This window comes from Hirundo rustica, chromosome 4 (genome assembly GCF_015227805.2).
Source record: "Hirundo rustica isolate bHirRus1 chromosome 4, bHirRus1.pri.v3, whole genome shotgun sequence".
Taxonomy (NCBI): domain Eukaryota; kingdom Metazoa; phylum Chordata; class Aves; order Passeriformes; family Hirundinidae; genus Hirundo; species Hirundo rustica.
Window position 1 is genome coordinate 71,962,555 of NC_053453.1, and position 27,093 is coordinate 71,989,647.

The window sequence follows — 27,093 nt, forward strand, 5'->3', positions numbered from 1 at the left end:
ATTTGGTGCTTCCCTCCGTGACTGAAAAACAAATCCTTACCCGCTCAGTCAGCTTGGCACTCATTTTCCTACGTTAATTTCAATAGTTTAGTCTCCAGTTATGACCCAGAAGTCCAAGAGAAGACCTGGAAAGCTATCAATTGAAACTGGCAGAAAAGTATACTAAATATCCAAGTTTGTTTCATATGCATACAAACACATGTGCACACATGTGACAGTCAAGAGAAAGCACACAGGGGAAGTAGCCTCGCCCCAGTCCCAAAGTCACTTTTGAAAGTGCCTAAAAGTTTACAGGTGTAATCCACTGGTTTTACACTCATTTCAGACAGTTCTAGTTATTTAAGATCAACACACACTGCTAAACCAGTCAGTTCTACAGTTCTGATTAATTCCTTGTCAGCACAATTACTTTTTAAACTCATCTTCCATTTCAGCTCTCCCCAACATTATTTTTCAAACTTCTCTGAACAGACAGGCAAGTCATTCAACTCAATAAACAGTATTATCAATTTTGCTGGGTTCTGAAGTTCCAGCTGATTTTGGAGGCAGCCATAAAAGCAGACTTCAAAGAATATCTTCACATCTTTATTTCAATATGCCTTCCATGCTAGAAATAGCACCTACTTACTGTTTTAGTTAATCAAAGAAAACTGTAAGTATAAATAGAAACACAAGTGAACTGCAGGGAAATACTGAGCTGGCATTGGTTAAATATGCACATAAAAACACTCTGCTATAAGCAAATCTACATATCAGGGTTTTTTTTCCCCCCCCATATAGCAGTACCAGGCAGTGTGATATTTAGTGAGAAACATTTCAGCATTAACAAACGCTCTTAAAGCAGATGGAGCCTATGCCAGCATAAAAGCCTTTTCCCTGAATAGCTGAAACTGTCTGAGGAGCTGGTATTTGCAGCAGCTTTTTTGGAAAGTGATACAGGTTCACATCAGCTCATACCTCACTCTGAACTAGTCCTACAAGTGACACACTTTCAGTTTGATGAGACTTGCCCTGTGGCTGCATGACTGCAAGAATTATTTTAAGAGAGGAAAGACTTCATGACACAGGAAAAGGAATCTGCAGCACTGATAACTTTCACAGTTCCAAGCCAGTCTAATCCAAGATGAACCAATCCTGGCAAAGTGTTCCAAAGGTACAATGAAAATACGAGCAAATTAAAAAAAACAACCCTGAACAACTTTCTCCCTGGCGTGAGCTAATTAACATCGAGCTTGGCAAACCCACATCCACTCTGTGTAATTCTCTGACTGCAGTTGGGATTGTTCAGCCTGGAAAAGAGAAGGTTTAGGTGTGATCTGATTGTGGCCTTGCAGTACACGAAGGGAGCCTACAGGAAAAATGGAGAGGGACTACTCCTAAAGGCCTGGAGGGTCAGGACAAGAGGGAATGGCTTCAAACTGACAGACAGTAGGTTTAGATTGGATATTAGGAAAAAATTCTTCCCAGTGAGGGTGGTGATGCCCTGGCAGAGGGTGCCCAGGGAAGCTGTGGCTGCCCCATCCCTGGAAGTTTCCAAGGCCAGGTTGGATGGGGCTCTGAGAAACCTGGGACAGTGGAAGGTGTCCCTGCCCATAGATGATCTTTAAGGTCCCTCCCAACCCAAGCAGAGCCTGAAGAAGATCCACTGTCATCCTTCCCCTATTCTGATTACATATTTTATACTGTCAGCACTTAAAAGCGGCCTCAATTCACCATTGCTTCAAGCCTGCTCAAAAATTGCACATCAAACAGTGGCAGAGAGCAAATGCTGCTTTGACAAATGCAGCCTTTGACATAACTTCTAAGTTATGTCAAATTCTTCGTGTTGTTTCCTGGATTCCGATTTCTTCAGCTATTACAAAGAGTCCTGCAAGAATTAGGTCCCGACAGCTTTTTGTACAGAATGAAAATCAGAAAGCTGCACCCCAATAATTTTTGATGTGGACATGCATAATCACATTAGATTAGGTGCAAGTAATTATGTGAGCTAAGAAGCTTGCACAGAAAACAAAACCTGTTCTTTGGTAAAAATAGTTTTGAAGAGTCACTATTGTATGCAGAAGAATTTTAAAGTAACTGCATAGGAAGCTGTAGTCTCTCTGGAGTGGACTCCATTTTCCATTTAGATTTGCTTCAGAAGACTGTAGATTTTTAATTTTTTTCAAAGTTCTGTTCATGCTTTTGCTGTCAGCAACCTGGCTTAAAAAGCTGAAGGCAGTGCCAAGATACTGGTTGCTGACTTCTATGCCAAACAATTCTTCTATTGTTTCTCAGGATTTAAACTGACTTCTTTTTGGATAAAGGAGTAGTCACAAACCAGTCCAAATTAAAGAGCCTGAAAATTGGGAAAGCATGGCAAGATCTTTATCAGCATTTGGAAACTCACTCAGCTATTCTTCAGTCTTGATATTTTCTTATTCTCTCTTCAGAAATGGATAACCATGCAAAAAAAGCCACCAAACGCCTTTAAGAGCGTCGCTGAATACCTGGTAGGATTTAACTGAGGCAGTGCCACTAGAAGCTTCACAACCTAATTTCTGGTGATGAACAACTAAAATGAACAAACTCGGTTTTAAAAGTGTTAAGTTTCCAATGTTCTTGTTACTCAGTTCTCCCTTGTTTACTGAATCACATGAAAACCCATGTTTTCAGGGCTATTAGATACTCATTCCTAATCTTGCTCCTCCCAGCCCAAACGTGAAATCATTAAAATCACATAAATCCTACAGCAGGAATCCAGCTGGTGGTACACTAAGCAGCTTTCACCAGCTAAATTCTCTTTATAGCATTTTCTTCATATTTTAAAGATATTCCAGTGGCACATCCAGAAAATTTAGGAATTGATTCCCATCCTTTGCGAGAGTTTACAAGCCTATCCCCATAAATGCAGTTTAACAGCAAACCCCAACATTTGTGTCAGGCCAGTAATCTCTATTTCCAGTCTTCCAAACATCTAAAAAGGAACAACACCACAGGTAGTGTGTTTTGTTTAACAGCATGAGAAAATACTGAGCCTAAAACTCCAAATCTTTCACAGAAACTTCTTGTCCTCCAAACCCTTTTGCAGTTGGGTGCATACAACCTAGGGTGATTTACTATTAGCAATACCAAGGTAAGTATTGGCTTTCAGATTTTATGAATATGCAATTCTGTATTCTGACATTATCTTAGGAAAACAGAAGTTCATTTTCAGAGTTGACCAACATTGAGATCCATGTATAAAAAAGCTTCTGGATTCGTTACTCAAATAAATTCATAGTTTCATTTAACTCATAGTTAAAAGGAACAAAAACCCAAATCCGTAACTTTTGAGATAAATGTTGTCTAAATTATGATTAAACCTCTACCACATTTATATCCCACTTGTTACATTTTCCAAAGAATTTATTTCTTGAGAGAATAACATAGAAAAGGTAGTTATTTCCTAATAATCCAAGTACTGATCTAGAGTTGAAGAGAAATCACTTTTCAAATGCCCATGTGCTTAGATAAAACAGATCTTTTGAGAAGAAAGGGAGAAAAAAAAGAGGTTTTCTTTTCAAATAAGTAAATATTTCATCATTTGGAGTGTTGTAAGCATCTTACTCTACCCTCCCCAAGCTTGTATCGTCTAAATTAATCTCCTGCTATCTCTAAAATGATCTCACAGGATTTCTGAAAGCAGGTACAAGTTTAATACTTCAAATCCATTTATAACCTGGAAAACAATTCGGCTTTAAAATCTCTTTGCCAGGTTCCAACTCACTCACCCAACCCCCTTCGTGCAAAAAGTCAATTACGCCAGTCTGAATCGATACTCAGCCAGCAGCTAATGATTTCATAACTTATGCTTCTCTCATTAATTCTCTCCACATAGTAAAGCTTCAGTAGGAAGATCAGTAAGATCTTCCTGTTTACACAGTTTATTTTCAAAACAAGTTAAAGCCAAAACATTACTACAAGCAAACGATTAAGTCTTCCCATGCAGCCACGCTTTGTGCACACACAGCATCCATCAAAGCTTTAGTGATAAGATACCAGAGATACTCTGCAAGACCATTTCTAAGTACCTGCAGCACCACCATCAAAACAACACTCCTCTCATTTACTCCTAGTAGATTAGTATTTATACCCTGGTGAATAATGTTGCTGCTGAAGGAGGTTGTGCGCACACAGCAGCGCTGTGACCAGCAGCGAAGCCCCGGGACAGCCCACCAGGACAGGAGGGATGCACAGGGATGCCTTGGCTTGGCAATTACACACTCACTGGCGGGACACCAAACGCAGGGAGCGACCACAGGATTCCCTGACTGCGGACTTCCAGCCCACACCACTCCCAGCTACACTTGGCACGTGTTTTCAGCCACTTCCCTGTACGGCAGGAGTTTCTTCCAGACCTTTGGAACATCAGCCACAAGGGCCAGCTCTTCTTGATTCGTGATTCCTCCTGGTAGCTCTCTTATTGGAATTTACAGCAAATATGTTCTTTACTTGCCTTTCTACCATTTCTAACTTTGAAGACTCCACATCAGCCCTCAGTGAGGTATTCCAGGCATTCCTCAAATGAAGCTTTTCCATCTTTGATCACCCTTGTCGAGCTCCTCTGTGTCTCCAGTTCCATGATATCATTTTCCTGTTAAACCAGTCCTACTTTAGCATGAAGCTATGCTCGTATTTCTAGACGTGCCAAACTGGAACAATATTATTTCAGATGTCAGGCCTTTACAGACACATGACTTTTCCAGCTGGAGTCTGAGTTTAAGAAACCTGTTTTCTCTACACTGTGGATGAAGGCCACAGCTCCCGCTTCTTCTCCTAAATGAAAGTGATAAAATATAATCCCAATAACAATAGATTACATTTTTTTTCCCATCCTGAGGGCATGCAATTCTGTCAATTCATAAGCTTAGCATCATGAAGATATCTATTGAATTTGAGGAAGTAGTGCTGCCTTTCAAGCAAGAAAAGGCAATCTTGTTAAAAAGGGCCAGAAATCCTTGAGTGAAAAGGTCAGTGGAAAGCAGTGGCATTGTGACAAAAAAGAGCACACCTAAGAATCAAAAAGAATTATCTCCTTCTTACTTTCCAAATCAAATTATTTAAAAAAAAAACCACTCTCCTGAACAGTTTAGGATTCTCTAAGCACTAGAAATACCAATAAGGCAACAAATTGATACAGATGCATGAAAAGGTTTTTTTTAAATGCATGCAGAGCTTCTTCACTCAAACCACAAGAAGATCCATTAAGGAGCAACATTTTCTCCAAGTTTATTTTAGCAAAGTGGAAATAAAAGATTCAATTAAGATACTGGCTCAAAAGGAGACATAAAGAGGAAAAAAAAACCCCAAAAAAACCCGAAACAACCAACTTATCCAACTTTGGAAAGTCATCACTAAAATTTAGGACCTGGTGGCTCCATAAGCTGAAGTGATAAAATAGTATGTATTATCTGCAAATTGCTTTGTAGAGGTTCAAATCACATCAGGGAACAAAAAAAAAAAAAAAAAAAGGCAAGCTGTTATTTAACTCAAAGTTAAATTTTAATTTTAGTGCCCGCTTCACAAAAAATCTGTACCACAATTCAAAACAGTTGGGATATATTTGAAAAATCTTTTAAAGTCTGAAAGAACATGGAGCTTATAACTCCTCTGTACTGTGCGTTACTGCTGAATTCAGTATTCACCTTGACACATTTAAAGTGAGAGGGCAGTTTTTTTTTCTAGTTATCTAAAATAAGAAACAGATTGTTATATTTTTTAAAATTCAATTTCTAAAGAAAACAGTGGTAAAATCTGCAAAGAAAGAGATTTCAATGTTCAAGTTGGTACCTAAAGAATGAACACTACATTTCAGCTAAAAAGAGAAAAACCTTGAACCAGTATTAACACTGCATAGATGTTTTTTTTGGTTATTATCTTAACTTTGAAAAGTCCCTCTCCACAGGCAAATGGAAAAAAAAAATCAATTTAGTATTCAAAACAAGCAAGTATATAAAGAGGAAAAAACATTCACCAAAATAAATTCTCTACAGAATGTCATTCCACATATATGTATTTTTTTTTTAATGATGTCTACCTATACAGAATAACCAAGAAAATATTTCAATTGGCCTCTAACTTCATATTCTTCCACCTATTAATCTTGCACCACGAAGAAAACCTTTAATCTGTTTTTGTGGCAAAACGATCTCCGACAAGCAAACGGTTAATTTTGGACAGATTAAAAAAAATCCTTTAAAAGGGAGAGCTGAGCCATGTAAAATATTTAACACGAACCACTTCAGTTGCCTCAAAACGGGTTACAAAGATACATAAACTTTTGATGAATTCACACTGTTCAGTTCATCTACTGCCAAGACAGGTCATATCTTGAAATCATTGCTGTTCTCCTCAGCTCCTGTATGTAAATTCCTGTCCTAATTTCATGTAGGGTGTTCATCACTCTCTTCTCAGCTGCCAGGAGCGCTCATGAATCCTACTCCTGGCCATTTGGAGAAACAATCTTTCTTGTAGGTATTTTCTTTCCTCCGTTAAAAGTTTTATTCTGAGGAAATGTGGCCATTTCAGAGGGATGCTGCCTCTTCCCACGGAGCTCTCTATTTACTGCTGTAACTCACAAAATGTTTACATCCCTACAGTTACTGATGCACATCAGCTCTTATTCTGCACCATTACCTTTTTTTTTGGGGGGGACTTGCACCTCCTCAGCTTTAGATGAGTCAGTTTCCCCCAAATTATTACCCTGGCCATTACCACACCACCAGGTGAATCATATGAGCATAAAGGAGGAACAGCAAATTACTGAAAACAAAATCCCAGCTTCAAAGATCATTCCACGCACAATATTTATATACTCTTCCTTATTACGCCTCGAGAAAGTAAATATATATATATATAAACTTATTAAATATCCAAGTAGAGCATACAAACTAGCAATGGTCTTACATAATTCATGGTGGCCCAAAGAATCACCAGAACAGCAATCAGAAATAGCTCAAAGCAATGTCACCAGAGAACTCCAGAACTAACATTTCCATGGTATTTTGTGCAGTACAAAGAACGGTCTAAAGAGCATGAAAAGCTGAGATGCTTTGAAAAGCGAACAAACAAGAGCAGTGGTTTTGTATGCAAATTAAAAAAAAAAAAAAAAAAAAAAAACCTCAAGTACTTAAAAACACAGTAAACCCGGAGTTGCTAAATTATGGAAACATATTATGAAATTACATTCCTCTCCATTCCCACCTATTTTATTTGAGTGCTGAGTGCTAAGATTGTACCATTATGTGGAATTTAGTCAAGCAAATTTTTTTGTGTTTTACCATTTCAATACATAACTTGCAAAACAACCAGTGAAATAGCCCAATTTATCTCTAAAAATAAGACCAGAGATTTTAGTGGCTCTTGATTATGTTTTCCTTACAAGGATCCTCTGCAGAAAAGTACAAGTTTCAGTTTAGAGCCCTGATAATTAGTGCCTGTGGGAATAAAGCAAATTATTTTTTCCACAGCAACATAATTTCCTGTAACTTTAATTTTTACATGATGATATTCCAGTGGTTGCTCAGACATAAGATTTTACTGTCTATGGGGCGATCAGGATTTGAAACAATTATCTGCGTTCAGTTTCATCTCTCCCATCAAAAAAAAAAAAGTTAGGTTTATAGCTATTTAAAAACTGTATATGAAGAAAGAGTATTTGCCAGTAAGCTCCATATAATTTTAGGGATGCTGAAGAATTCCTCTACTTTAGGACTGAATTATTTAGAGATGACAAAACCTGACAGATGCAACTTGTAAGTGCACCTGGAGCAGAGGTGTTGCAGCCTCCTTGACGTGGGTGAGAACTTACTGCCAAAACTCTGAGAATCCATCTTCACCGACTAGGAAAAGCTTCATCTGAAGGAAAGGGGAGCAGATAAATTGCTTAAATACAGGGCTCAGAGCTGCCAGTGGTTTGCAGAGAGGCAGCACTACAGAGGTGACACCCCAAAGTCATCCCAAAGGTGCTCGGTGGACACGCTGAGGAAACCGCTGCTGTTCTCAGAGCCCTTCATCAGTTGTTTTTTCACTCAGCAATGGGAAGAAACAGTTTCTTACAGGGCACAGAGCTGTAGAAAAGACAGCAGATGCAACCACCTTCCCTACTGAAATGAAAAACATCAGCACTTTTCTTCAAGTTTTAATGATGCTGTGTTTCATCACCACACCTCATGAGGAGGAATCATTGAACACTTCAAACAAAGCTTCTAAAAAAGACCAACGTTCTACTTCATTGGAAAAAAAAAACAATAGCAAAAAAAAAAACCCAAACAAACCCTACATTCCCTTGTAGACAACCCAGCTGAATTGTCTACAAGGCTCTTTCCTTGGATCTTTTCCAAAATAAATGCTGGGGTTACAGTATTAGACCAGGAATATCAGTGATGCACTGAGGAGCTGAGCAGACCTCGTGTCCTTCACTCCAGCAGCTCCAGAACCCAAACCAGAGCCCATCCAGATGGTGAAGTTAGGCACTTATTGGTGTTTACAACACCCTCATTCCCTGACTTTAGAAATTCAACAGCATTGCTGCAAAGTGGTGGAAAAAACAAACAAACAAGGCTCACAAATCCCAGCTAGTCGCATGCCAGACTTCTTGTAATCCTGCTGATGAAATTCCCATCATTTTCAAATGGACTTTGGGAATTGGTATTACATCAACAACAACAAAAAACCCCCACACGTACATTCTTACATTCTTTTATTAAGTAACAAAAATAGCTTTTAATTTATTTTAAAAGAAAGAACTGCTAGATGAGCTGCTCCTACTCCTTCACAGCCAACAGCCTGAGTTTTTACTTGAGTATTTTAAACAATAGCCTACCAGCACGCAGGTGTTTATGATTTTCATTTTTAGAGACGAAAGGTATGAAATGTTGCTCTCCCAAGTAAATTATTTCTAGTAAAAAATGCTGTCCAATGGCACAAAACTAAGTATTAATAAAGCTGTTCAAGGAATGCTTTTTAGTGCTATTCTTGAAAGATAGTTTTACACTCCATAATACATTCATCTTTGCTTCAGAATAAGTATTTCATAATGTATTCATTTGAACTTAACATTACTTTGCTTACATGACATCTACTAATGCTTTTCATTTTAAAATCTGTTTTATTCTCCGTTCAGCACTGTAGTTTTTCATCAATACCTCTAATAGTTATTTTCAATACCCACTTTAATCCACTGAGAATATCAAAGTGCAGCATTCAATAACCAAATATTCCTTCATCTGAGTATCATGAAGTCTCCCAAACAAAACCACAAAACTTTACCAGGAACATAACAAAAACATTGTGAAGCAGTAGGGACTTATCTAATAACCACAACACTATTTATCTCATCACAAAAAAATAAAACAGCTTTGATTTTTTTTTTTTTTTTTTTAAAAGCAAAAGTTCCCTGACCACAAGTTGTATTTTCCTATTGTCATTTCACAGTGACATTACCATGACACCTTAGAGACCTGGAGAGAAATGGAGAAAGAATTAGTCTTGCCAGGGCATAGCCAACAGAAAATTCCAAAGAACAACTCAACCCCTGGCTTGCCTATTAACATTCAGAGGTTATTTTCTACTTATTTCATCAATTAGATGGATTACTCCCCAAACTAACAGCAGCCAGTCTTTCACAGACAACAGCCTGAAAGACAAATAGACCTAAGGTATGTCAATCTAATGACAGCAGCCCCACAAAGCAAAAACCCCTCGAGTTCAATTGTTAATCTCTACTTCCACTCCTCGTAAAACGAGAACTACTGGTCCCTAGCAGCACACGGATGTAAGCAGTTCCAGCTATCTTGTGGCAAATTAAAGAGCATCACTGATCTAAAGGAATCACAGGGAGCAATTCTCCCTCAAAGGAATGACCAGCAGGTTGTTTGAAAGTCATAAAGAGCAATTTGTTTTTGCTCTGCCATGTGAGTTTACCCCTGTCCATTCTTTTTCAGGGAGAAAGGGAGGAGTGAGGGAGGTGAGGGGAAACACGGAGGAATAGATGGGCTGAAGATTTTATTTGCTGTTTACAGCACATTAGTTGAACGTTTAAGCGCCACTGTATTAAATACGTTGCAGGTGAGCATGCAGGCATCTCTTCCTCATCTTTACAAATAAATCAATTATTCTAATCCATCAGTGTACAGAGAGGTTTCTAAACATATCTGTCAATTACCACAATTCTAGTGAGTGATAATAGCACACACTCTTTTACTTTAGGGAGAAAAAGTAATCTTAATTAAAGTTAAAAAAAAAAATAAAAAATCTGTAAAGCTTAATATATAATTCAAAGTCTTGACTTTTCAACATTTAGCAGTTTATCCTGGGCAGGTTTTAATTTTGACTGAATAGCAGAAAATCCTGCTGGGTTCATTTCAGGCTGCAGGCATTTGATACTGCACTGACCTCGCAGTATTTACATTCCCCTTAGGAAAATCTGGCATGCAGTCCAACTGGGGAAGATCATGTCTAACACTACTTGAGCTACCAGGGCTAGAAGCAAGCAGAGTAACAGTGAAAATAGTAGGGTGAACAATAAGGGCACGTATACAGAAATAAAATAAAACTGAAGAGAAAGAGAAGGTCAAACAGCAGAAGAAGAGAAGAACTGAAGAGACAAAGATTTGGAGACAGTTGTTCTTCTGATATAAATAAATCCCTACTTTTTTTTTTTTTTTTTTCCAAAGCAGTGGTGCAGAGAGGCTTTCAGACTACTAAAAAACCGAATTACTTCAGCTGAATGAAAATAAACTGATCAAGAAGACTTGAAGTATTTGCCTCTGATCAAAACAAATTAACAGCTGCCAACTGCTGCTTTGTCTGCATTGTGTTTGATTTTTTGTTGTGGTTGACATATCTATGTCAAATTTGGACAGAAAAAACCCCAGACCATAAAATCCTTCATAAGCTCTGCTTTTGACCATACCCTCTACAATCCTAATAGAGACACTTGGTGAACCCAGCTGTTAAATCAAATCCAAAACCTGTCCACCTCCATTCATTACAATTTAGGTCCTTACTGCTGCAAAGAAATTAGATAGGAATACAAGAACCAATTTTCCACAAAGTCTACTCCAATTTTTCTTAGAGGTGCTTAAACCATCTTCAAACAAGTGAAAAATTTTGTTTGCTCTTTACAGATTCACTCTGCCAGCAACATAATCTCCTATATACCAGGCCTGGTGAAAGTGTATGAGACACACAGGTTCTGAACCAGTGCCAAATTAATTTCTTCATCTCCTTGAGAAAATAAATAAAAGCCTTTAAGTTACCAGAACTTTTAAAACCCTGTTTCCAATTGCGCAAGGCCGTTTTTTCAAGGAGAATAATAAAAGCAAGAGCTCTTGTCTAAGTTAATGACTGCAATACTTGACAAAAGTGATGGTACCTTCAATCCTTGTTAAAAGTTTGAGAAGTCTCTGCACTAATGACTTAAAAACAGCATCACTAAAAGTCAGACAGGAATCTCTCAACAAAAGCCTTCTTCTCCTTTTTATTTAAAACCAGGGTGCTGATAATTCCAACCCCTGTGTGAAACACAGCAAACCCCACTTAGAACCTAATAGGACATCACCACTTGAATCAACAGACTGTTTTCTGCTTAGGTCTCAGCTCTTTTTCAGCAGGCAAATAGCAAGATTTTCAAAGAACTTGCATATCTGAACTCAAAAATGTTTTGAGGCAGCAGGCACCCAAACAAAAGATTCTAAGGAACAGGATAAAACGCTGGCATTTGAATTGCTGGATTTGATAGCGCTTTTTTGTTGTTTTGAACCGCAAAATGAGCAATCAGAGGCACCAGAGATCCCGAATTTCTTGTTAGACAGGTTTGGCACTCTCACCTGAAGCTGGATGAAAACCACAGAGCGAGCTCGATTCTGAAGCACATTGCAAAGTGCGTAGCTTCGAACGCAAGAATGAAGAGCGCTTCAGGAAAAGGTTCAGATTTTTATTGTATTTTGAAAGTGAAGCAAAATGCAAATGTTCCAGGTAAGGAACTTGGGAGTGGGTGGTCTGTAGAAGAGGCATAAAGAACAATGTGTTCTGTATATGTATGTATGTGTTTGTGTGTACGAGATATAAACACTAGTGGTAACAGGAAGACCCAAAGGATAGCCTTTCATCAAATTTGCATTTAAATAGAAGTCACTTTACCATACTACTAGGCATCACTCATCTAAACAGTTCTAAAATATCACCTTTTATGCTGTTTACCATGTACTGTGCAATATATTCAGCTAGAAAAGTAGGCAAATTTAATGGGTTTGTTGTCAGTTTATCTACTCGTAAGAACAAAAAACTTTCCTCAGACCCTCCTCTTTGTGGTAATCACTACAGAGAAAGTTTAAACCTGGGAAATTTTTAAATTCAGTTTACAGGAAAAAAACCCTTTCATTTAGTTATTGAATTGTCAGACATGCAAGAGTTGCAGATAAAGAGATGCAAGGCTCAGTACAAAGGAAACAAAACACATTTTGCAGCACAGCGTTAGCACAATTCACACTCTGCTTTCCTTCCAGCCTCATGCCCACTGCAGTTCAAGGCAGGGTTGATTTTAATTTTAAAGATTACACATCCCAGGTTTTTTACTCATCTCAAAAACAGATTCTCAGAAATGATAAATGTCACAGACATTGGTCAGCAGCTGCATAATCTGCAGGATTTAATAAAAAAACCCAGAGAATTTAAAAAAAAAAAAAATCCAAAATGACAGAATTTTGCTGGTAGTACAGCTCAGAACAAAATCCAAAGCTGTGTTTTTGCAGGATTTGTGCAATTAGAATATCCTACTTATTCAGCGAGTCGTGAAGATGATAAAAGCATCCAGGAAATACTGGAATGGAAAGATGGCAGGGATGACATTTGAAATTGGAACCTTCTTGCTGATTGCAGGGTTGTCAGCTCGTTTCTACCTGGAGCTGAGCAAGAGCAGGGACAAGGCAGGAGCCAAGGCTCAGGCATCAGGAGATTCTGCTGCAGCCCCCTGGTGTGGGTGTGAAAGGAAAGAAACCCCAACCCAGTCCTTTTCACACACCACAAACTCCAGAGATGGCCCAAGGATCTCCTTGATGAGTGTATTTAGGCTCCCAAACTCTTCCAATTCACTGTAGGACAATGTTAATAATCACCTCCTGTCTGACCTGGGGTAGCTTTAGTGAGCTACTCCTCCAAAATTCACTCTAATAGGGATATTCTTAAGTTTCAGTTCAACGAGTTAAAGTTTGTTGAATCAAAAGTCAAATTTTTTTAACTCTGCTGATACAACAAAGAAGATGGATCAATCAGCAGAAGCTGAAATGTTATTAATTAAAAAAAAAAAAAAACACATAAAAATTAACACTTGTGTCCTTTAGCAACTGAAAAATATTTCAGTGTTTCAGACCAGGTAAGCAACTGATACCCACATCAAGCAGAGAAAAAATGAGTTTGTACCACAAGAGAGCTCTCAGATCACAACAGATGATATGAATATCTAATGAGCTCTAGCTTGCATCATTCTTCTGATTAAAATTCATTTCATTAAAATGAACACTTGATCTTACGACATTGTTTGCTCAAGCATGAATTTTTGTTTGCAACTTTCTTTTTCAACCTTTGCATCAAACCCTATAAAAGACTTCAACCCAAGAGTTTTATATTCAACTAGAGGATTTTCCTTGTACATCAAAAAATACAAAAGTAACCCTATAAAATGTTGTGGACAACATCTAAAATCCTCAACAAAACTCTCCACCCCACAGTCTTAGCCATGAGGAAACCAAGTTAACCTTTTAGGTATTCAAATAAATCAGATTAAAAGGTTTTTCTCCTTCACTGTAAGCATTTGAGAGCACCATGTATTTATTCTTGTTGCTCCCAAAATTTTATTTCAAAGAGAAATTTCTGTCCTTTTTATAAACCAACTTATTGAAAAGTTTTAGAGATGATACATCACGTGTTTTTACTCATCTCAAAAACAGATTTTCAAAAATGATAAATGCTACTGACATTGGTCAGCCTCTGCATAATCTGAGGGATTTAATTAAAAAAAAATCCAAAATGACAGAATTCTGCTCGTAGTACAGCTCAGAACAAAATCCAAAGCTGTCTTCTTGCAGGATTTGTGCAATTACAGTACTCACTTATTCAGTGAGTAGTGAAGATGATAAAAGCTTCCAGGAAACACTGCAATGGAAAGATGGCAAAGATGGCATTTGAAATTGGAACTTTCACCAGGCATTTTACTTCCAAACACTGGTTTTTCACTAGGACCTCTCTTGCCTGGTCTGACAGACTGAAACATTTCCAGTTAATAAAGCACAATTCATTTTTAAAGCACTTGTTTCTATTAAACATGATTTATAATACATTCTGGAAGAAGAAAAACAGGGAGCCAGTTTTAAAGGTTAGGTTGCTTGGCAATATACCTTTCCTTACAAATAATTGTTCTTACTAAATCACAGAGGAGAAAGCCATGAAAAACTCAAGTTTGTGGAACCTCCTGAATATGCAAGTGTCTTTTTAATTGTTTATATAAACCTTCAAGACAACCATGGGCCACATAAGAATTCAAAATACCGTCTGAAAAGCCTTTTTTTTCCCCCCCCCACCTCATAGATTTCAAACAAGTATTCAAGTTTCATTAAGTCTGGAGGAGAAAGCTGCAACTTCACAACCAACCATATAACCAGACCTTCCTGTCCAGTTTTACTGGAGTGCCTCTGCTGTCAAGTTCCCATCCCCAAATTCCTACTTCTGATGGTGGCCACTCCTGCAGCTTCTTCCCTTCTAACATCACCTCCCCTTCAACCAAATGCCAGAGCAAGGGAGAGAACTGGAAGGCATGGTTATCTCACACATTCCAAAGAAAGAAGGCAAGGGAGGATGGAGAGAGAGAGAGAGAGAGAGAGAAGGGGAAAGAGTTTAAATTTAGGTATTGACTTACTGAAACACAGAAAAGAACACACATCCAGGCACCACGCTGGCAGAAATCCCAGCAGTCAGGGCTGTGGAGCTTCGCTTCCAGCAAGGATTTCTTTGCCTGAAGCTCCACAAGAGCCTTCTCCCCCTTCTCACACAGAAGGGAACTGAGGAGTGCTCTGCACTGCCAGCCCGAGTGTATCTCGGGTTTAATGAAAGTGTAATTCATTAGAATAAGAGCTGGGGTAACATAAACATGTGCAGGAAAAACAGGCTCAGCCCAACACCACAACAGACACCGGGTTTGATCAGCACAGCAAAACTCTGTCAGACCACAGGGGGAAAAAAAAAAAATAAAATAGTGGGTGCAACTCCTTTAAAGGAGAAGCAGAACATAAAAGGCACCAAAGGTAAAATCTGGACCTGTAAAAGTTCTACCAAATAGAGCTACAATGAGTAGGTTCCTCCGCTGGCAGGTGAGGTGTTTTTGGAAGTGTTCCTCAGTTCCAGGTGCTACATGATATGAGTACCAAGGTGGGGAAAAGGAAAAAGAACCTGTGCAGCACCCAGACACAGCAGCAAGATTAAATACTCCTATGTGCCCCAAAATCATTCTTAAGAAGGCACATCAATTATCTTGTTTTCCAAAGTGGGGAGGGTTTGGGGGGAAAAAAATGTACCACTGTATTTAATAAACGATGCAGCAACCACCTGCATGAAAGTTTTGATTTACGATTCCCTTTGCTTTTTGCCATCCTTCACACATAGTGAATACCAAAAATGAAAGGCCACGTAAGAGTTCACTTCACTGCAGTAAATGTAGAGTATATCCACTTTATCTGCTCTCAGTACTTAATCACCAAAAAAGACCAAAGCTAGGGAAAAGATCTTTCCACTTCAAAAAAACAAAGAACTAAAGCTAGAGGCCAATTTACTAAATTGTTAACAAATATCATAAAAGTTTGAGTGTCTTCAATATCTTTCTCGTGGACTTCCATATTTCATCTAACTACTTATGTACAGGTATTTTTAAATAATTATTCATTAATTCTTACAAGTGTTGAAAAACTTGGTAACGATTTTTAAAAAAGGAAAATCAGTAAGTTCCCTCATGCTTTCAAGCCTTTCTCAGTGAAACTGAAGCATTTAAGGTATTGCCCAATTTAGAAACACACTTCAGGAAAAGAGACAGCTCAAAATATCACCCACAGACGTCACAGGCAAACAGAGCCTTTAGAAGCACAGCAATTCCTGACGTTCACATTTGATATTCCACTTCCCAGCCTAACTCTGAAACAGACTCCCAAGCCAGGCCCTTCCAGACCTGCACACGAGTCAGACAACTTGATTTTGCAGGGTGAACTTTTGCCACCCTTCCCTCTGGGAGAAATCCCATTAAGTTTGCTCCTAAGGAAATCAACTCCTACTCCTTAACTCCTTTTCCTGACTTGCCACTGCTCCTTTCTGCCTGGTTGTCTTTCCACTCCTTCCCCTTCTGCAGCTGCTGCCACCCTTTCAGCCTTCTCCTGCAGTGCAGCACTACCTACAGCCTTGTCCTTCCACCATCCAAGCCATAAGGAGATGCTTTTTGGATACAGTCCCACCTCTCCTCTGACCCACACCCAATTCTTCCTGTGCCTAGAATCCTTCCACCTCCACACCCAGCTTCAGCTCTGCGGTATTTTTGGTTCTTGAAATATTTCAGTGGAAGAAAGAAGCAAATGTTAAAACAGATAATAAAATGTGCAGGCATTCCCCCCCCCAAAAAAAAAAAAAAAAAAGTTCTCCTTATCTGAACAGCTTTGCTCATTGCAAAAGGCACAGGATGGCTTGTGGCTAAGCCCCAGTTCACCCAGACACCATTATTTGATCTACAGGTCTCACCATGTAAGAAAAAGAACCAAGTTTATTCTTCATTTTAGTAAAATAAAGGTTAGAGGTAACAAGAAAAGAACTAAATTTCCGGAAGGAACACTGCGATTCTCAGTCTTGGAGAAAACCAGTTTGATCTGTTCGTATTTTTTCTCAAATTCCATTTTTCCTTTCAAGGAAGGGCTTTTCTGCAAACACGACTGGCTGTTCTTTGATTTTGCTGGAGAAAGTCTCAGCTGAATGGGAAAGGATCTTTAGAATGCACATAAAAGACAAAGGCTCAAACGAAAGGTGAATTCTCAATGAGCACAGGTTTATTTTAGTAAACAATAGAAACTCAGGGCTGAACGAGATCTTATCCCTTTTTAATCACTTAATAAATTTTTCCTGCCTTACCGATTTTCAAGCTACATGTCTACAATAAACAAACCTGCACTGACAAAAAGTCCCTATAAAAAGCACACAAAACTTCTATTTGATGCAACAGTGAACTCACCTAGGCTTTGGCCAGGGTTTGCCAATTCAGCTAGCAACAGGCAAAACTGCTCTGATGAATACAGAGAAAGGTAAACTTCAAGAGAAAACCTTAAAAATGAAACTTTAACCCTCTTAATCCTTTTGAGGTTTTAAGAAAAGAAGTTTTTTTGCAGTCAGCTTTTGTAGTGCCCAAAAAGTGTCAGTCCTACAGCAAAGGTAAGGAAAACAAAAAAAATTCTAACATCCAAACAGCTTATCTAATAGTACTTCTGTAGAAGCCAACCTAGGCAGACTTCCACAAATATTATCTTTGGATTGGTTTTTAGAAAAACCTTATTTGGTAAGTTAGTAATTTAAATAGTAAAACTCTCGTTTGAAAAGAAAACAAAAAATGCAAACAAATTGAACATATATTCAGAACAACTGCAATGAGAACCAAAAATACCAAGCAAAGTAAGCAAGTGCCTGAGTTGAGATCATTGGGTCATTTTAACCAAGGATAAAGGTCTCTTAAACACATACATATGCATAAATGCACACACACTTTTATGGAATTTTATGGTACTCAAACCCAGTGCTTTGGTGCTTAAAGATCATCAAGTCATCACAAAGTCCTAAAAACATCGAGCTGGAAATTCTCCATGATCTTACTAGGTGGGGAGTCTGAGGCCCTGTGACCAGGCGTACCTTCTCAACTGAGAACAATCATAATGGGATTGTCCTTTTCCTTAGGCATTTATAAATAGCACAAATAACTTAAGCTTCCCATAGTACCATCCAGCTTGGATGTGTTTTGGGGATAAAGCCTTTAACTTTTCAGAGCTCAAGAGTGAACAACACGCTCAGCACAAGTAACCAGCCCAGTGAAGGACCCTAAGCAGGACAAAAGACAAAATATCAAGTTTGCTGCACCACAGTTTTCAAGCCTCAGGAGTTTTAGTTCGTAACACAGAAGATGCAATACTTAACCGAAAATAGCAAGTATTATAATTGAATGCATCAGTTCTACAGTCAAGGGCCCTATATTCTGGGTAAAAGTTTTGTTGTATAAACACCAAACCAAGCATTACTCCAGCGAAGTTTAGTGCTAGGGCTCCCACTGAGTGCCGATGAAGGGATGTCTGTGCACAGGTCTAAAGTAAAGTAAACCAACCCAGACTTTCTCACTCTGAAAGAGACAAAACCCCCAAACAATGTAACCACTCTGCTGAGTACATATACAAGGCATCATGGCACTGCACATTTTTTAACTCCAAATAGAAAAGAACTCCTTTTGTCATCAGGGCTTACCAGAGGTGAGGAGGGAGATGATCCTGTCGTTAGCGAATACTCTACCACTCAAAAGAACCCACAAAAAGTAACATGCAGAAAAGGTCAAAGTCCTAGCTAGCATCAACTTACTGAGACAACCCTATACCAAAAGAAAACTACAGTATGCCATGGGAACAACTCCTTATCTGTCCCTGTTTTAGTGTATCTTTCCAGCTTAAAACTAGAACAAATTCAATGCCATGGGAGAGAAATAAGAAAATGTGTGAAATAGTCACCGTTTGGTATTTACTTACTCTGAAACCGAATGCACACATCCCAAGAAAAATACAGTGTCCTTTAAAATAATCACATTTCAATGCAGTCTGTATACTGAGTCATTTGCTTGAAATGCCAGTCCAAGGAATGCTACGATTTAGCTGACGATTATCTCCTCGACATTATCCCAATTTGATTATACAGTGTTTACTACATCAAAGCCAAAAAAAGCACAGTAAGAGATTCAGCAACACACCCACTTGGAACACTGAAGACCTATTATTAAAGAACCAGAAGAATAATTTTCAAAAGGTTTTTATTTTCAAACACAGTCTAGCATAAGATCTCACCATAAAGGAAGGGTTGTTAAACATTTCTATTCAACCCACATATTTGAAGCTGTGCCTCAGAAGTTAGGTCAAATTATTTATGTGATCAGGAAACTTGAGTATCCTTGTCTAACTCTGACTGGACACACTGCAGGAATCCAACAGACAGGTTTCAGGGGCTGAAGCACCAAAAGCATGACATTAACATTCGTTTCCTTGTAACTCTGTAACTCGCACAGAACATAAAACAACAGGTTTCTTTCAGACCTAACCACAAACCAGCTTTCAATATTTTCCGTTTTAACACAGTTTTATTATGCTGTAATTGACACAACAAACAGTAATATTCAGCAAATCAATCCGTACAAATGAGCAGGTTATGGTTAAAAATCCACATGTGGGGGTGTTTGTATAGCAGAAGGACACAACAGCCCGCGCTGTTTGCCCCTCATGCAGAAGCCCCACAATAGTTAAAATTCAGACAACCAGAATTACTGTAATCAACACATCACCCGGAGTTACACTGCCTAGGATTAGAAGATAGTGATTATAACTTTGTCACCCTGTCTACGTTAGCTCTCACATCCTCTCTAGCACCAGCAGGGCTGAATGTGAGACAGCTTTAAAAGGAGAAGCTATCACCGGGCAGGAATTCAAATGCAGTCCGAGACACTCCACAACAAACCAGTATTTAACTAAGGATGCCAAACTGGTCAGACCACGTGAACCTTTCAGCAGGCCTGACAGCACCATCCCTGCTACTCTCCTATATCTACCAAATCACAGAGAAGTGTTTGTGCAACGTGTTTTCAAAGACAGCACCACTTTCAAACAACAAACGGAGCTGTTTTGAGTTGGCTATCAGCAAAACAATCAGCTCCATGTACATCCTCACAGTTAGGGTAACACCTTGAACACAAGATCTTGGAAGGACAAGGGTACACAAACAACCCAGCACTCAGTAAGTCTGTCCAGAAGAGCATCAGTTGCTCTACAATAGCTGTTCACACACTTGGTTCTTCCAGGAAAACTCAAATCACTATTTCCCAGTTACTACAGACAGCCAACACACTCTTCACAGGCTTTTTCTACAAGAAAAGGTTCTATCTCAAAGTCTAGAAGAATTTTTTTTTTTTCATATTGTATACACACACAAACACAGCTTTCTTTAATTCTCACTCATTTTCATTTAGGAATCTGCAGAGAACTCCAGAGGTGAAATTCTTAATGGATCCCTAATCTCAGTCTCGTGTATTTCTCGTCTATTTCTTGTCTATTTCTATACAACACTCCTGAAATGTCAATTGCAAGAAGGCAGAATAGAATAGAAAAAACAAACATGTTGCCTGTTAACAAATAATCTGACCTCCTAGGCCGGACAGTACTCTGGTCAGATTTCTGGGAGCATTACGCCTCAGTATATGTTTTTAATTTTTGTTTAGGAGCAAATCAAACACACTCATAAAAAAAAAACCATGAAACACACATATAGCCTCACACTGCCTACAATGCATCTTACACAGAGCAGCAACCTTGTGCTCAACACTAAAACACAGAAAAAAACCCACCTGCAGCCTATAAACTCTACCTGTAACCTTCACTCATAAAAGTTATCCCACTAATGACATTATTAATTTAAAAGACAGCAAACCAAACACATAGTGCAGTGAGCAAAAACTCCTGAATGAATCGAGAAAAGCCTGTGAATTGTTAAATACAAGGAAAAGAGGCATATTAACCAAATACACACAGGTGCCATTTAAACTTTTTCCAGGTAAGGAATAAGGATGGTCTGACTATCTGGAGAGAAAAAGCTTGGAAGAAGTTTGTACAGATCCAACAAATACGCCCTCTGGATTTCGACACAAGAGCTTGATTTTCATGTCTCTCATCCAAAAGGACAATGCACACAGCAAGGCTACCACAGTGAACGTGCTCCTCAAAACATACTAAAACCAGAACCAAAACAAAAAATAAATGGAAATCGATGCTTGAAGCAGAAGCAGGAGATCTGCAGAGAAAATGGCCAAATTAAACCCTCAGTACAGCTTTAAACATGTCATTAGAGAACAGGGCTGAAATCAAGACTCTTCTCCCAGTGATGAAGTAAGATCTTGCCTTTGTGAAAGCATTTATGGTACAAGAGGGTACACACACAAATGTCAAGCAAACAGACAAATTCAAGGTATTCTTGGCTTGCAAGGACATTTGTTGCTGGATGGTTACATTCATAGCAGAAAATGCATTTGAGTCTGCATCCTCAAGCAGCTTTAATAAACACAAAAAGTCAAGAAACTGTTCTAGCTGTGCAGAATTCAGTAAACAAAGGACCACATGCCCTATGACAAACTGAAATGCTCCTTCTGGATTTACAGCACAACATTTAAGTTCAGTTTGGAGCACGTTCAAAATTGCAGCCACATTTAGACAAACTAATTGAAAATGATAGTATTGTGACAAACATTCAACTTACTTTACATAATATCTTGCACCTTCAAAAGTATACGCTTCCTCCCATCCTGTGGGTAAGTCTGGAAAACAAGCAGCAAAACATTCCAATTACCTTTTGACATGATGCTAGCCATACTGGTCCACTCCCTGACACTAAGGTAGTTAAAATACTGTGTCTGATTCCACCTGTGGAAACCTTCAGTCCCAGAAACAAGTTATTTCAGAACTGACTCACGAGACTGCCTAAGTGTGAATTCTGTAAGCCAGGAGAAGACAGACACCTGAAAATCTGATTGGGGCTTCTCGTTCTCAAATAATCTCAAAATCTGATTGGGGTTTCTCAGTCCCAATTAATCTCAAAATCTGATTGGGGTTTCTCATTCTCAAATAATGACAAGGATGGTTTAAGTGTGCCCTTTTCAAAGTCCCTTCCTTTGCCCAGCAACTCAGGGTCATCACCAGATCTCCCTGCCTTGAACTTCAGCAGCGTCAGATTACCTGGCAGGCAGAGACCTAACCAAAAATCCATCCAACTGAGCGACATGCAAGTCACAAGCTCCTTAAGAGGCATGATATCAACGACACCACAGAGAATTAGCATTGTATTAGCATAATTCCACCACTGTTGTGACTAACAAGTGTTCCTGCAGTGTTTACAACTCCGTTGCATTTTACATGAAAACCATTTTCCATGTAAATCTAGTGGAGGATGTGGGTACATCTCTTCCTCTCTATTACCACTCTTTAAGAGTCTGGAGTCCAGATATAAAAAAAACCAAACCCATACCATTAATGGTCAACATTTCTCAAGTAACAGTTTCCTGGTGTGATGGAAGCGCCTCCATGCACCTCTAGATGCACCACTACCCTTAAAAGTTTGCCCCTGTCAATAAAAATAAAGATTGATACCTAGCACTCTCATTGAATTATAAAAGCAGGAACGCACTTCCTAAAGAAAAAAAAATTAAAAAATCAGCCTGTGTTATGTGGTGGTTTTTATCCCCCTCATTACTTATTTGCTCTGGCTGCTTTTTTTCTTCACTCCAGTCTTCTGCAGAACAAAAACCAAGGTGTCTTTTGATAGCAGCACTGGGCAAAGTACAGCAAACAGGAAGTCTCTCCAGCAGAAGCATTTATGGCTGCTATGAGAACTTTGCAAAAAAAATACCCTTCCAGTGCTGAATAGCTCAAAGAATAAAAAGCACTTCAATTCATAATGGAGGACAAAGCTTTCCTCACCGTCTAGAGCATGCCTCTCAGAATTATTTAACAGAGAGCGCTGCAATAATATACACCTGCAAAAGAAGTGCCATTCACCCAAAGACTGCTTCTTAAGAGAAGACTTATTTTGAACATATTTTGACTAGGTTCCAAAACAATGGTCAGAGCAAAAGAAGATATAAACCCCAGAATAATTCTGTTTGATTATATCTGTGTATGGGGAGATTCATTAACATACACACGAATGAGGAAAACTACAGGAACAGATTTGGGTTTTAGACACTTTGGTATCTGATTGATGAATTATGGTCCATGTATCCGAGGTCATGCCTCGGTCTTGTGTCCAGAACCAAGTTTGATTTACCTGATGATAACTCTCCTCTGTTACACACAATACTCCAGACACTCAAAGCAAACTGCATTTCCTTTAGAAGGCACTTAACAGCAGAAAGAAATGAGACACTTGGAAAATTACTGGGAAATCACCATCAGTCAACAGAGACAGTGGGAAGCGTTTAAAAAAAGAATTAATAGGCAGCTAATGCCGGAGTTGAACAATAAAAGCACTTCACACACATCTACCCCCATGCATATTGCTGTAGATGAAGGCCACTTTCTCAATCTGAGAGCAGGAGCAAGAGTAGCCTGATAGCAATCAGTGGTTCTATTTCCCAGCATTAATTGACTTTTTATAAACAACAGAACCTTTGCTGCAAATCAAACTGCAGAGTTCTAATAGCCAGAAACCTGTGGTTTCAGGACTGTTCCCAACTCAAAAAAAAAAAAAAAAAAAAAAAAAAAAAAAAAAAAAAAAAAAAAAAAAAAAAAAAAAAGGGCTGCCCACGGTTTTCTAAAAGGCTGTTTCTGATTCCTTAATGCACAAGCATTAACCAACATAAAAAGCAAATAACCTGATACAGACCAATTCGCTTGCAGATTATTTCCCCTCGATTATCCAAGTGATCCTATACATGAAAACAACTGCACGTATTACTACACTCCACCACCTCCCAGCGGCATATGCAGCCTGTGTGCAATTCCAGCAGCCAAGAGTTTGGCTCCGGGTCTCCAGAGTGCTGTAAATCCTCCTCCTCCAGCACCTCCTGCTGCTACTTCTCCAGAGTGGAACAAACAGCAGAAGCAAAGACTTGATTCCACCCTCCTTCTTCCAAGTTATTTCTAACGTTTCAAGTCCCTTTCCTCCTACCTATTCCACCTCTCTCAGTCACTTGGAAACCACACAGACTCTCAGCCTAGATGGAAGCGCAGGCAGAAAAAGGGTTTCTAGGTGACTAGCGAAAACGAGCCTCTACATTTCCACTACACCTATCGTGGTTAAATCTGGGTAGCGCTGGAAACAGAAGTACCACGAGTGGTTTCTTGCTGAACTGAGGAAGGATGCCGTGCAGGTGGATAACCGGGGCAGCCAGCGAGGAGCACCAGAGGAAACGAGGCGGTCTCTAATGGTAACTATACAGCCTCGCAGGGGTGACACAAGGCAACGGAGGGAAAGACAGATACATTGCACAGGCTCAACTCGGGGGCAGGGGGAGAAGGCGCTTTCAGAAGCTGGCGAGCGGGCTGGACACGCAGGACTGCCCGGCGACTGCAGCGCTGCTCGCCCCGCGGGGAACAACTGCGCGAAGTGCGGGGAGAGCGGGAGCGGGACTTGTCCCGGGGGGCCGCGGCGGCTCCGCGGGGACCCCGCGCTGAGCCCGCCCGGGGCAGGGGCGGCCGAGCCGGGGCAGGGCCGGGGGCTCCGGGCAGGGCTCCGGCCAGGGTCCTACCTGCGCTGCGGCGGTGCCCGGTGATCACGGCCTCGCCGGTGAGCGGGTGCAGCCAGGTCGTGCTCTTCGCCTCCTCGCTGCGGGGACGGACACACGGACCGAGTCAGGCAGGCGCGGCCCCGCCGCCCCTTGCTCCCCCCCACCCCCCTCCCCACCACCTCTTTCCTCCCCTTCCCTCCCCCTCACGCCCCTCCCGGCCCGGCCCCGCTCCCCTCCTGGCCGGCCCCGCGCTCACTTGATGAAGAAGACGCGGCCGCCCTGGCTGATCCCGTAACTCCAGCTGCCGGGCAGCGCCCGCAGCCGCTCCGCGCTCAGCTCCGCCATGGCCGAGCAGCCGCAGCCGGGGAGAGCCGAGGGGAGCGCGGGCGGGGAAGCGGGGCGGGGGGGGGGGAGACGGCGCGGGCACGAGCGGCGAGCGCGTCCCCGCCGCCGCCAACACCTTGGGGAGGGGAGGGAGGGGAGGGGAGGGGAGGGGAGGGGAGGAGAGGGAGGGAGGGGAGGGAGCAGCGCCCGCCCCGCCCCGCCCCGCCCGCCGCGGGGGCGCGCAGGCCGCGGGGGCGCGCCCGGCCGGGCGGAGGCGGTTCCGGCGGGCGGGGAGGGACCCGCGGGGATGGAGGGAGCGCCGGGAGGCGGCCGGGCTGGCCCGCGGGGACGAGGGGCGGGATCCGGTGTGCGGAGGAGCCGGCTGGCAGCGCCCGGGGCCGGGGGAGGGAGGGACGGAGCGAGGGAGACGCGCCCGGCCGGGACCGCGGCTCCGAGCCGAGCGCGCCCGGGCCCCGTTGTTCGTACCCGGGCCCCGTTGTTCGCAGCGCCGGGACGCTCGGCTCGGCCGCCGGCAGCCCCTCGTGGGGTCCGCAAGGACAAAGGAAATTGAAAGTTTTGTCCCATTTCCTCCCCCGCTGAACGCGCTCTTCTTCTCACGCCCTCCGCCTTCAGGCGATTTTGAAATTTCTTACGTAAAGGCTTAAGTCCTCAAAGTGTAAAGAGGCGGCGTGGTTTTCCTCCGTGCGCACCGTGCTGTCTGTGCTTTGTGCTCCTCTTCCAAGAGAGGTCTGGGGTATGGCACGGATGCGTGTTTTCGGTGTTTCAGGGATGGGGGCAGTAATTCAGGTAAAATCCACGGCCGCAGAAATGTATGGTTTAATTCGCGTGAACAATCCGATTGCGTGTGCATTTATGCATAGCCGTACACCCCCCTTCGATTGAAGTTACACATGACAAATGTAAGTCACTAGAACTCTGCCGTGGCCGTGATGTTTCTAAGAGAACCTTGCCTTGCAAAACCACTTTCTGAACGAGCACCAGAGCCGGGGAGTCTCGCAGCGTTCCTGTGTCCACAAAACGTTTGTAAATAAAATTGGACAGGCAAGCAGTTTTGTGTTTCGGTCCCCATCGTGCAGTGAGGTCAAAACTTTAAATCCCACACAAGATATTCCAGACACGAAGAGCAACGAATGTGAGAAGGTCTGGAGCTATCTTTAAGTAACTGGATGCAAGATAAGAATTCCTCCCTGTCCAGCAATACCTTTCATTTCCACTCAGCACTGACAGCACCTGAGATTTATAGACTACCAGAGGAACAATGCTCTGGGGAAAACACGAGTTATTCTATAAACAGTTCCCTTCTCTCCTAAGAGCAAGAGCCCTTAGATGATGAGTAAAGTGAGTAATGGCTCTTCTCTGAAGGGCTGTGGAAAGCTGCCTGGCAACAGCAGGGGGGAAATCATGTGCACTTTGGGCTCCTGAGGTGGTAGTGGTCATGTCCTAATATTTCCCCACGCGGCCTAAGTAAAGCATAGAGCAAGTGCTCTTAATCCCCGGGGCAGTGGAAACCTTCCACTATGCAGAATCAATTCTTTTCCCTAGCAGAGAAGTGCAGGCAGCACAGCTAGACTTATATTGGCCTAGATCCATAAATCAGGTATTTAGGTAGAGCTTAGGTGCATGAATCCTGCCCAGTCCCAGCATGTGCTTTGCCAAATGGCTTCCTCAGGCAACAAAGTTCTGCCAGTGCCTTGCTTTGCTGCCTCTTTCTGCTTTGCTTGTGCTTGGAATTGCTGCTATCTCGGTCAAACCGGGATCACGCTACTTAAAATATGCCCAAAACCTGGCGGAATTCTCAGGCCTTATTGCCCCAAATGCCACGGAGGCTGGATAAATTGGCCGTGTTCAGGCCACACCTAAGAAAGACGAGTTTTGTCTCTGAATAACTCTCAGCAAACAGGCTGGCAGCAGAGTCATCACCACGAGCACTACGGGGAACATGTTCAGCCTCAAGGATGTAGGGCATTCAAAACCATGCCACTCTATTCCCAGGAAAATGCTTTTGCTCCAAGCTATAAGCTGCTCTGAAGCTGAGAGTGTTCTGTGAGGATACTGAAGGTGCCCATCCTCCCCCTCACATTATTTTGCAAATATAATTATTGGGCTGTAGGGTGGTGGCGTGACTTGCTGCTCTCATGGACAGGAAGAGCTCAGCCAGGGAGTGGTGGAAGACCTTGGTTCCACTTCACCCAGGGACA

At 41.2% G+C, this 27,093-nt stretch overlaps 1 protein-coding gene across 29 annotated transcripts in view; it reads right to left on the reverse strand.

Moving 5' to 3' along the window:
• Positions 1-25,568, reverse strand: part of PLEKHA5 (pleckstrin homology domain containing A5) — a 158,712-nt gene extending 133,144 nt beyond the window's left edge. For 27 of the 29 annotated variants that reach the window (XR_005700422.1, XM_040061259.1, XM_040061256.1 and 24 more), the window contains exons 1-3: positions 24,807-24,920; positions 24,572-24,648; positions 21,586-21,643 (exon numbers count right to left, since the gene is read on the reverse strand). Coding sequence is in view for 27 of the 29 variants with exons in the window: in XM_040061259.1 (XP_039917193.1) it covers positions 21,586-21,643; positions 24,572-24,648; positions 24,807-24,895 (224 nt within the window). In the remaining 2 variants the exon portion in view is untranslated. Of the gene's footprint in view, positions 1-7,975; positions 8,088-21,585; positions 21,644-24,571; positions 24,649-24,806; positions 24,921-25,527 lie in introns of those variants that run through there. The other 2 variants (XM_040061264.1, XM_058420126.1) reach the window with 2 other exon arrangements.
• Between the last annotated feature and the right edge of the window lie 1,525 nt (positions 25,569-27,093).